This window comes from Anolis carolinensis, unplaced genomic scaffold, assembly GCF_035594765.1.
Source record: "Anolis carolinensis isolate JA03-04 unplaced genomic scaffold, rAnoCar3.1.pri scaffold_15, whole genome shotgun sequence".
NCBI classification, from domain to species: Eukaryota; Metazoa; Chordata; class Lepidosauria; order Squamata; family Dactyloidae; genus Anolis; species Anolis carolinensis.
The window spans coordinates 5,920,669-5,932,662 of NW_026943826.1; the positions used below are offsets into that span (position 1 = coordinate 5,920,669).

General features: G+C 42.0%; 3 protein-coding genes across 5 annotated transcripts in view; 2 read left to right on the forward strand and 1 right to left on the reverse strand.

Moving 5' to 3' along the window:
• Nucleotides 1-2,527, forward strand: part of LOC134294530 (uncharacterized) — a 74,599-nt gene extending 72,072 nt beyond the window's left edge. For all 3 annotated transcript variants that reach the window (XM_062966001.1, XM_062966003.1, XM_062966002.1), the window contains one exon: nucleotides 153-2,527. In XM_062966001.1, coding sequence (XP_062822071.1) covers nucleotides 153-283 — 131 coding nt within the window. In that variant the 3' untranslated portion in view covers nucleotides 284-2,527. The remainder of the gene's footprint in view (nucleotides 1-152) is intronic.
• The window catches only part of nmnat1 (nicotinamide nucleotide adenylyltransferase 1), a 60,234-nt gene extending 54,944 nt beyond the window's left edge, over nucleotides 1-5,290 (reverse strand). Inside the window, exon 1 of the mRNA XM_062965966.1 lies at nucleotides 5,154-5,290. The gene's annotated coding sequence lies outside the window, so the exon portion shown is untranslated. The remainder of the gene's footprint in view (nucleotides 1-5,153) is intronic.
• Nucleotide 5,291: 1 nt separating this feature from the next.
• lzic (leucine zipper and CTNNBIP1 domain containing) overlaps nucleotides 5,292-11,994 on the forward strand; it is a 9,543-nt gene continuing 2,840 nt past the window's right edge. The window contains exons 1-3 of the mRNA XM_003228734.3: nucleotides 5,292-5,432; nucleotides 9,234-9,359; nucleotides 10,381-10,516. Coding sequence (XP_003228782.1) covers nucleotides 9,259-9,359; nucleotides 10,381-10,516 — 237 coding nt within the window. The 5' untranslated portion in view covers nucleotides 5,292-5,432; nucleotides 9,234-9,258. The remainder of the gene's footprint in view (nucleotides 5,433-9,233; nucleotides 9,360-10,380; nucleotides 10,517-11,994) is intronic.

Consider the following 11,994-nt stretch of genomic DNA (forward strand, 5'->3'; position numbering starts at 1 on the left):
TATTTTGGATGCGCTGCTGTTTTTGGGTAGTTTTCCCTAATACAGAAAATCCTAACAGTGAGGTGAGGTCGTTGTGGACATGACTGGTGACCTGTGACCCAAGAAAAAGGGATCGACTCTAAACATATTCCCTGTTCATTGCTTTCTTACAGCGTTTTTCTGTATCCTGGCACCATTCTGGTTGGCCAACATGATCTCTCCTGGCCTGATCCTGAACAAGGAGACCAGGACTGGGAAATGTTACAAGCCAGTATCCGAATGCAACTGCCTGTGGCATGTGTGACCCATAAAGTGCCGGGCAATGGCTTCATCGATTCCTTTAGCACCGTCCCTAAAAATGATGGGCACCCTGCTAAATTCACTTTGCTTCCATCCGTTCTTCACCCATGGAGAAAACTGACTGATCTCTGCAGAGGCCATGATAGAAAGATATTCAGAACCAAGGACAGAATTGAGGTCTTTAACTATTTATACGTTGCTCACGTTAGGTGGTGTTCTGAGTTGAAAAGGCAAGGTTTGGAGGAGTTTTATAAAAGCAGGAGGGAGAATACGGTTCCCAGACTTCAAACCGGCTTTCAAGTGTGCTGGATCTCACCGTCCACATTTTGAAACGTCCCGCAAGCTCCTTTTTTGTTGCCGCCGCATAGAACAATTAGCAGTCACAAGCCCTGCGCGTGGAGCTTGAAGTATGGCAGGAGAAGCCACAGGGAGACAGTTGCCATGGGAACTGGCAGGGAACCGGAGACAGGCGGAGAAGGGCGTAAGATGTTTCAGAACCAGGAGCAGGTTGGAAGCGGGGATTTTTGGGACAGCACCTTTTCCTGAATGCAAATATTCAATAGATTCCTCAGTCTGGAAAGACAGGCATGTAACACCTATAGGCTGCATGAGCACTGGAAACCAACACGGAGGCCAATAAACAATCTAATATCTTTATTAAAGCAATAAAGGAATCAAACAAAAATAAGCAGAGTGTATAGTCCAGCAATAGTCCTTTAAGGAAAGGTCAAATATAGTCCAGCAATATAAAGTTTAATGTCCAGTATTAGAGATCAAGTGTTCAAATCCAATAACCAAAACACACTCAAACTTCCAAGCAGTTTGAGTGGGGAATAAAGCAAGGTCTCTCAAGAAAGTTCCAGGTTCAATGTCCAATGCAGGGAATCAAGGCAAGGCAAGGAAGCAAGGCAAGGCAAGGTTGGTCGTGGTGGAACCGAAACGCAGTCCAGTCTTGGCAAGGGAACGGAACACAACGCCCGGTCTACTCGAGGGTAGCGCGCCGTCAGGCCGCTGATATTCACAGGAACAAGAGGCGATGTTAACCTTCCAACTGTCACGTTGACACCGCAACGGGTAGCCTGTGCCCAGAACTTTTATGGAAGTTCAAAAACTCCCCGAACCAGGTGTCTGAGTCCACATTTTCCCAAGGGAAACGGACTGATGACAACAACCTGCCAGATGTAAGCCTCCCTGAATCTTCCCAAGAGAACCAGTTTAATTATAATCCTCTCTCTTCGCTAATCTCGCACTTTGTCTCTGAAACTCCTTTTGGGAGCGATGTGTTTTGAGAAACGACTTTCTATCAAACACAACACTGTCTGGGGAACCAGGCTCTGATTCAAGAGCTTCCGTAATTAGTTTTGGCACCAAACTGTCAACAGGGGACATCTGGAATGGAATGGAATCTTGCTAAGTTGGGAAAAAACCCATATCCTCTTCAGTTTGATCTATGATGGCTGCGGTGTCATGGCTCAAGGGTCTCTGAGACATCACAAGGCAGATGCAAGGTTAAACTGCAAGGCAAGGCTCGAAAACTTGATCCGGGAAGCAAGGAACTGGGGTTACGAAGTCCACACACGATCTCTCTCCTAAAGCTGATCAATTGACTCCGCAAAGAATCTCTCGCGCCAAACCCCTATATTGGGTCTCGTTTTCCCGCCAACAATCTCTTTCCCTAGAGAACGAGAAGCGAAACCCACTCTGTCCAGATGCATTACTCCTTAGAATTTCCCAAGGGAAGCAGACTTAATCAGCCAGTTGTTTGGCAGTGATTCTTAAGCTTCTCCGATTAGCTTCTCTAACTCCTCTGTCTCTAGAATAAGATTCCTTCCTGGGAAACGGAGGGGAGTACTGCCCAAGGCCTGGTTTACTGAATTCTTGAGGGCAAACATCAACATCCGGCAGGTGAAGGGACTCCGGCTCTTGTTGAACCGGCGAAAACCCCATGTTTTCCTCTTCATCTGCCACGATAGTACCAGGAACAGGACTACAAGGCCCATGAGGCATCACACTAGGCTAGTTTTGACTGACAGCCTGTTGTGATTGCTATGACCTATCAGGCATGGTTTCCGGCTTTGGAGGTCGGAACTTCCTGCAGACTGAGGAATGTGTTTTTCTTATCTCTGTGAGTGTTGAGCTGGTGCTTGCCGAGGCAAGAGGTTAAAGAAGAATGCCAGCTCAGAGTGATGGCTTTTGCTATGCTTTGTAAATATGTATTATATTGAATAAATCTTTTGATTTCAGACTATGGATGTGTTTGAGTCTGACATTGAACAGAGGAATTGGTGTGGCAGACGATTGCAACCAATTCATCAGGGTGCTGGTGGAGAAGATGATCGATGGAGCTTGGAGAAACCCACCCAGCACGCATCCCTGACCCCACCTGCTGACATTTTCCCCTTCTTTTCCCTTCCTTTCCCCATTTGATTCTGTAACGCAGCACCCAATTTCGCCCCTGAACAGAAAGGAATTCCCTACCCTTTGATTCTGGAATGCAACTGTTTGGGGACTGGAGTCAATTTCCCCTCCACGAAAAAGCCCAAATGCTCTTATTTCTTATGTATGTACACACACTGTGCTTTCAAGTCACTGGTTGACTTATGATGAGTACCAAGGCAAGAAATCCTCAGAGGTGGTTTTAAAGCCAGTTCCTTTCTCTGAAATATCTGGGACATTTGACACCTGATAGCCACTAAGCCTAGCCTTGAAATGGCCATGATTTCCATTCTTACAGGATCTTTTTTTCCGCAGACACAAATGACAATCTTCCTCACAAGTAGGCAGGCTCCCCAACAGGATGGACACCACATATCAGTACAAGTTTAATAATGACATATTTCCATTGAGCCATATCTAGGGATGTAGTAACATTGCGAACAGATCTTCAGGAAACGTGGGAGCCTAGACTCTTCTTTTACATCAGTCCAATTTATAATGACAGGAAAAAAAAAATTGTACCAATATTACTATGAGTCATTGTCTATGAGTGTTCTCAAGACTAGAAGACAATGGCAGTACACAGGCCCATAGCGGTATCATACAATCAAATGGTAAAATGACTCAAACATTTCTGCCATCACTAGGACCTTGGAAAGAGCAAAAGAATGTTCCTAAAGCTAAAGTTTTCCCCTTGACATTAAGTCTGCTCATGTCTGACTCTGTGGGTTGGTGCTCATTTCCTTTTCTAAGCCAAAGAGCCGGTGTTGTCCTTAGACACTCTCTAGGTCGTGTGGCTGCCATGACTGCATGGAGCACAGTTACCTTCCCACTGAAGCGGTACCTATTGATCTACTCACATTTGCATGTCTGTGAACTGCTAGGTTGGCAGAAGCTGGAGCTAACAGCAGGCGCTCACCCCGGATTTGAACCGCCAACCTTTCAGTCAGCAAGTTCAACAGCTCAGCAGTTTAACCTCCTGCGCCACTGAGAGCTCCCAATAAAGGAGTAGTAGGTATAATAAATATCCAGAATTGTCTATGTGGGTGGCGGAGATTGTGACACCTTTGCTTTCTGATCCAGGGATATACAAAAATAAAAACAGAAAACCTGGGATCAAGTCCTGGGATATAGCACCTGTCTGGAAGGGCCCTGAGTCTACACTGCCATATATTTAAGGGCCCTTCCACACAGTCATAGAATCCAGAATATCAAGGCAGATAATCCACAATACCTGCTTTGAACTGGGTTTTAATTCATCCACAACCTTATGCAATTTGTACAATTAAAAATGGACCTTTTCAAATAACCCAGGCAACGTCGGGTACCCAAGCCAGTATAGATATATACAGTAGAGTCTCGCTTATCCAACATAAAAGGGCCGGCAGAACGTTGGATAAGCGAATATGTTGGATAATAAGGAGAGATTAAAGAGAAGCCTATTGAACATCAAATTAGGTTATGATTTTACAAATTAAGCACCAAAACATCATGTTATACAACAAATTTGACAGCAAAAGGAGTTCAATGCGCAGTAATGTTATGTTGTAATTACTGTATTTACGAATTTAGCACCAAAATATCATGATATATTGAAAACATTGACTACAAATTGGCTTGGATAATCCAGAGGCTTGGATAAGCGAGGCCTGGATAAGTGAGACTCTACTGTATATATATATGGCAGAGCTATATACAGCTTACAAAGTGAATGGCAATGTGATTGAAGCAGCTTCTGGATTATACAAAAATGTGTTGGATAATCCAGAACGTTGGATAAGCAAGTGTTGGATAAGTGAGACTCTACTGTATATTGTATGTACATTTGATTAGTAAGCTGCTCTCTTCGGGGTGAGAAGAGCGGGATATAAATGTAATAAATAAATACAGTTTTATATTATTATTATTTTTTCCCTGTCTTTCCATATATTTTATCTACACTTGATCTTAGCCCACTTAAACCTTACCTTAAGGGAATAATTCATCTTAATTTTAATCTTTTTATTCTGTACTTGCACAACTACGAAGGAGTGGATTGGTAGGCTAGTAGGCCAGGATGCCTTGTTTTTACATGGTTTTACTGTATGTATGGGTAAGGGTGTACGTTTTGTATGTTTTACATGTTTTGATATGGTCAAAACTGACTAATCAATAAAGAGTTGTTGTTGTTTCAATCTATATATATATATATATTATCACAGGCTCAGAAAAAAATCATTTCCTTTCTTTGGGCTGAAGCTGAGGCTCACCCAGAAAGGAAGACACAATGATATTAACAGACAGACTGTAAAAATGGACAATTTCAACAAGTGAGAAAAAATTAAATATTATTATTATTAATATTATTAATTAATAAAGAATGATAATATTTATAAATATTAAGATCTGTTCAGCTCCTTCTTCCCAGCCCAAATCCAATAAGAAAGTCATTTCCGTACCTGGAAAATATCCTTCCGGAGAGATTCAGAATCGAAAGTACTTCAGGGCCGGAACTGAGAAATGCGGCTGAAACGGCTGAGGGGAATCCTATCGCCACTGTACCCAAGCGCGTCCTCTCATTGGCTACGAAACCAGGAAGTGGGCCTCCGTCCGTTGGCAAAAAGCTTCCCCCACGCCCCTCCGTACAGAAGACCCCGTTGCCTGGAGGGAGGATGTGATTGGAAGAGGTGGAGGCTGAGGAGGAGGAAGGAGAGGAAGAGGAAGAGGAAGGCTTGGAGGTAAGGATGGGAGCAGGGAACCGGGCGGAAAGGGTTAATGCCGTGGTTGTGGGAGGAAGAGGGTCTGAAGGACAAAAGGCCCTTCCGCATTCAGAGCAGGCGAGGGAAATCGATCCTCAATCAATAATCACACAGAAGAGCCTTTTGGGTTCAGAAGAAAAGCTATCTATAAATAGTCGCTTGTATGGCTAGGTTCCAGAAGCATTCTCTCCTGACGTTTCGCCCACATCTATGGCAGGCATCCTCAGAGGTTGTGAGGTCTGTTGGAATCTAACTATATATATCTGTGGAATAATGTCCAGGGTTGGGGAAAGAACTCTTGCCTGCCTCAAGCCAGTATGGATGTTGCAATTTATTTATTTTTTATTTGATTTCCCATACTTGTTTCCTGCCCGTCTCACTCTGGGCGGCCTCACAACCATCAATAATAATAATAATAATAATAATAATAATAATAATAATAATAATAATAAAGTCAAAAATCAGAAACTCCTCAAAGCACAGCAGACAAAGAATCAGTACAAAAAAACCCACACTACAAACTAAAGCTGACAGCTGGCACAACAAAACATTGCATGGAAAGTTCCTTGACAAAATTGAAGGAAAAGCTGATAAGGAGAAGACCTGGCTCTGGCTCACGAATGGGACCCTGAAGAAGGAGACAGAAGGCCTGATCCTTGCAGCCCAGGAGCAAGACATCAGGACAAAGGCAATTCAGGCCAAGATCGAAAAATCAGCTGATGACCCAAAATGCAGAATGTGCAAGGAAGCTGACGAAACCATTGATCATATCCTCAGCTATTATTATTATTATTATTATTATTATTAAACTTTATTTGTACTCCGCTAGCATCTCCCGAAGGACTCGATGCGGCTTACAAAGGCCAAGGCCTCAACACACAATATAACAATACAAACAAAGGCAAATTAAAAGAATTAAAACAGCATAAACCACAAGCAATAACAATACACTAAAACGCAATAGAACTGGGCCGGGCCAGAGTAATGGGTACAAGATTAAAAGTGCTGATGTGACAGGTGATATATAAGGCTTATAGGGCAAGTGCAGAGTGCGATATGCGATCTTAATTCTAATAAAGTGCTTATGGGACTTGGTATTGGAGATTTCCTATTAATCTGGGAAGGCACATTGGAACAGCCAGGTCTTCAAGTTCTTTCTGAAGACTGCCAATGTAGGGGCCTGTCTGAGATCCTTGGGGAGGGTGTTCCAGAGTCGGGGGCCACCACGGAGAAGGCCCTGTCTCGTGTCCCCACCAACCGCGCTTGCGACGCAGGTGGGATCACGAGCAGGGCCTCTCCAGATGACCGAAGTGAACGCGTGGGTTAGTAGACAGAGATGCGGTCACAGAGGTAGGATGGTCCCAAACCGTTCAGGGCTTTGTAGGTAAGCACCTGCACCTTAAATTGGGCTTGGAAAATAAATGGCAGCTGCTGTAAGAAAATTGCACAAACAGAGGCACAACTATGTGGCCCAAATGATTCATTGGAACTTGTGCCTCAAATACCACCTCCCAGCCGTAAAGAACTGGTGGGATCACAAACCTGCAAAAGTATTGGAAAATGAGCATGCAAAGATACTGTGGGACTTCCGAATCCAGACTGACAAAGTTCTGGAACACAACACACCAGACATCACAGTTGTGGAAAGGTTTGGATCATTGATGTCGCCATCCCAGGTGACAGTTGCATTGACGGAAAACAACAGGAAAAACTCAGCTGCTATCAGGACCTCAAGATTGAACCTCAAAGACTCTGGCAGAAACCAGTGCAGGTGGTCCCGGTGGTGATGGGCACACTGGGTGCTGTTCCAAAAGATCTCAGCTGGCATTTGGAAACAATAGACATTGACAAAATTACGATCTGTCAACTGCAAAAGGCCACCCTACTGGGATCTGCACGCATCATCCGAAAATACATCACACAGTCCTAGACACTTGGGAAGTGTTCGACTTGTGATTTTGTGATACGAAATCCAGCATGTCTATCTTGTTGCTGTGTCATAATAATAATAATAATAATAATAATAATAATAATAATAATAATAATAATAATATTTTATACCCTGCCTCCATCTCCCCAGGGGGACTCGGGGTGGCTTACAAATATAAAACGAACATACAATAATATCAAATACCGAAAAACACTCAAATGAAAATTAAAAGGCATAAAATAAAGTCACAATCATGAGGGCCTTCTCAGTGATTGCTCCCCAGCTATGGAACTCCCTTCCTGGGGAGATTAGATCAGCCCCCTCCCTCCTTTCCTTCAGAAAGATAGTAAAGATCTGGCTGTGGGACCAAGCCTTTGGGGCAGTGCCATGAGGCAATAATAGGAAATCTATGCTGATCAGAGCCACCATGGTGTCCTGAGTTGGTTTAAACAGCTGATTTTAAAGTATAACTGATTTTAATGTTTGAGTATATTTATAATTGTTTTATGTCCCGGCATGGAATGCTTGCCGTATATATATATATATTTCTCCTCACTGCGCAGCGGAAGTGTGCTGGGCCCATAACCCTTGTCAGTGTGGGGAGGTCAGGGGTGCGTGCTTGGTGGGTTTCTTCAGACTCCATCAATCATCTTCTCCAGCACCCTGATGAATTGGTTGCAATCGTCTGCCACACCAATTCCTCTTCAATGTCAGACTCAAACACATTAGTAGTCTGAAGTCCAAACATTTATTCAATATCTATAATACATATTTACAAAGCATAGCAAAAGCCATCGCTCTGAGCTGGCATTCTCTTTCGCCTCTCGCCTCGGCAAGCACCAGCTCAACACACACAGAGATAAGAAAGCACATTCCTCAGTACAAAGGAAGTTCCGACCTCCAAAGGCCGGAAACCATGCCTGATAGGTCATAGCAATCACAACAGGCTGTCAGTCAAAATTAGCCTGCTGTTAACTGTTTCATTACCGAAACACACACTCTTGCAAAACAGCAGAAAACACTTGATTTACATTTCATACACATACAACCATAATCCAACAGTTTTGCTCTGCCCTGAGTCCCCTTCGGGGTGAGAAGGGTGGAAAAGAAATATTTTAAATAACTAAATAAATAAACCATCACCCAGGTCAAAAAGGAAGCATAATTAAAGCCTGGGCAGACTGTGCAAAAAGAATTTGCGAACCCCACCTCCTCCAAGGAGAACTGAACTACCTAAACTGGGCTCCACAGGCCAACTCCACCACAGACATTGAAAGAGCTGCAAGGCCAAGAACAAGCCACCAGAGTCAAGACAAAGATCCATGCAGAGGTAAAATGTTCTTACCAGACATCAAGGGAACTACTAACCACACAGGGAAACTGGGGAAGAAACACAACCTACAAACTGTCTACAGACCCACAAAGAAAATCCAACAAATGCTACGTTCAGCAAAGGACAAGAGGGATCCTCTCTCCTCTTCAGGAGTCTACCATATACCATGCAGCTATGGACAAGTCGACATAGGGATCACCAAACGCAGCATTGCCCAAACACGAATCAAGGAACAAGAAAGTGACTGCAGACTAATTCAACCAGACAAGTCAGCCATAACAGAGCACCTGATGAACCAACCTGGACACAGCATAATTTTGCTTCCTCAATAAGCTATTTTGCAATAAACATCCCAAGTATGTTGTTTTGCTTGAGATTGTCAAAGAGGTTGGGCATATTCAAATAAGAAAGATAGTAAATATTGACCTTTGTACTCAAACAATGTAGTTTTATGCTGCCTTCCTTTATAACTTTAGCTGGTTATTATTCAGCATAGTATGTTTTGATTCTCTCGCAGAAGTCGGTAATGCGAATAGTTGAAAATGGCTTCAAGAGGGACAATTGAAACCAGCAAGTTGAAACAGAACTTGGAAGAGCAGCTGGATAGATTGATGCAGCAACTGCAAGATCTGGAGGAGTGCCGGTAATAGACAGTTTCTGGGAAATAACTATGCTAGAAAAGGTTCTGTAATACCATATGGACAATGGGAAATCTTTTTGTACATTTAAGACTGCAGTTGTTTTGGTTGTGGTTGGGATACTGTGTATATACGAGGGCTATCCACAAAGTAGGTTACGTTTTGGATTTTAAAAAGGACAAAGTATAGGAGAAATCATTTACCATATGCAGCTGAAAGACACATCCCAATGCTACAATCTCATGTAATCCCCAATGAAATGTAGGCACATTTCATATAGATAAGTGAGTTTGAAAAGGTCTGCCCCAGTAAATTTGCCGCCTCTCTCCTCCATTTCCAACAATGGGACGTGGCTGGCAGCGCAGTGTTTTAGCTACGCTGCAGGAAGGGAGAAGGGGGAAGAGCTGAGGACACAAGCGGGGAATTTACTGGAACAGTACTTTTCAAACTCATTTATCTATATGAAATGTGCCTACATTTCAATGGGGATTACATGAGATTGTAGCATTGGGATGTGTCTTTCAGCTGCATATGGTAAATGATTTCTCCAATACTTTGTCCTTTTTAAAATCCAAAACGTAACCTACTTTGTGGATAGCCCTCATGCTTGCATGTTGAGCTTGGAAATATTATTTGGATTGATGGGGAGGGGGTAACGTAACCAGTTTCTTTTGAATAATGGGAAAGTAAAGAGTAACTGTTGAAATGTGTAACTGTTGTAGTCATAAAGAGCTTCACCAGACCAGCATTTTAAAATGAGCACCCTGTTTTCTTAGTATTTTCTGCCTCCTGCAAAACTCTGGGAAATATAGTTTTGTAGGGCGAGAACCTCTCTAGCAGACACGTCTAAAGGCCCCATCCCAAACTACATTTCCCAGAGTTCTGCAGGAGGCGGAAGACGCCAAGAAAGTGGGAGTGTCTGCTTTAAAACGCTAGCCTGATGAGGCTGTAAGAATAGTCTGAAACATCATCAGTATCAGTATCTTAAAGATCTCTCCCCAATCTTAACTCTTGGCTCTCCATCAGAGAGGAACTAGACACAGATGAATATGAAGAAACCAAGAAGGAAACCCTCGAACAGCTGAGTGAGTTCAATGATTCCTTGAAGAAGATTATGTCTGGAAACATGACCCTGGTAGATGAACTCAGTGGGATGCAGCTGGTGAGTACTTTCTTTGTGAACCAGTCTAGTGCACATTTGCTAACCATTTTCGTCAAGGCTATATATGTCTTATTGGCCCTTATTGTTTATTTCTTCAAATCCTGTTTGCACATCTTTTTGATATTGTTGGTGTATTTGTGCATATTCAAACCAGTTGATGTTGTAGCCCTGCTGGTTTATTTCTATCATTGATTTCAGTTGGAGGTTATCTTGTGTTTTCTTGAGTATTTCTGCATATGTTGGCCATCTTTTACTGCCCTTTGAATTTCCACTTTGTTTGAAAGCTTCCTGGATTGAGGTCCATTGTGCTAATTTTCTGTAAAAGAATTTTTTATATTTGTTCCAAGTATTCATCAGAGTTTTCCTAATTCGGTGTTTATTAAAGTTTGAGTCTTCTGCCACTTTCCCATAAATTAAGTATGCATGTAAGCCAAATTTTAAACTATCTCCTTCCAGAGTTATGAGACTTTGATTGTCAAGATGGATCCATTCTCTTAACCAAATCAATATAGCTGCTTCCCTGTATAATTTTAGATTTGGGAGAGCCAGTCCTCCTCTTTGTTTAGTGTCTTGTAAATCTTTCATCTTTATTCTCGGTTTCTTCCCTCTCCAAATAAATTTCGTAAGTTCAGCATTCCAATTCGTAAATTCTTTTTCCTTGATGTCAATTGGAATGTTCTGGAACAAGATGCATAGTCTAGGTAAGATACTCATTTTTATTGTAGCTATCCGTCCTAGGAGAGAGATATCCAGATTCATCCATTTTTTCAGATCATGTTTTATTTTATTCCAGGTTTTTTCCTAATTATTTTTATACAGATCTTTGTTATTCATTGTTATGTTTATTCCTAAATATTTTGCTTGGAGAGCTATTTCAATTCCTGTTTCTTGACTTAATTCTTCTTTTTCTTTATTGCTTAACTTTGTCGCTAATATTTTTGTTTTGTGTAGATTGATTGAAAGACCCGCAACTGATCCAAATTGATTGACCAGGCATATCATTTTGGGAAATTCTTTCCGCGGATCTTCTGACATTAAAATAATGTCATCTGCAAATAACTTTATTTTATATTTTTTGGTTTTTCACTTTTATACCAATCAGGTCATCATCTTGACGTAGTTTTCTTGCTAGGATTTCTATTGCGAGTATGAATAGTAAGGGTGAGAGGGGGCATCCCTGTCTCACACACCTCTGTATTGGAAACATTTCAGTCATATCTCCATTAATTTTAATTTTGGCTCTTTGTTCTGTGTATATGGCTTGTATTCCCTTAATGAATTTCCCCCCATATCTTAGGTTCTTTAATAGTTCAATGATGAAATTCCAGTTTAGTCGGTCAAAGGCCTTTTCAGCATCCAATAATAAAAGTGCCCCCTTTTTGAGTTTTGAGTTTTGAATATGTTCAATTATATTCAAGATTATTCTTGTGTTATCTTTAATTTGCCTTCCAGGTAGAAAGCCTGCTTGGTCAGCTTTG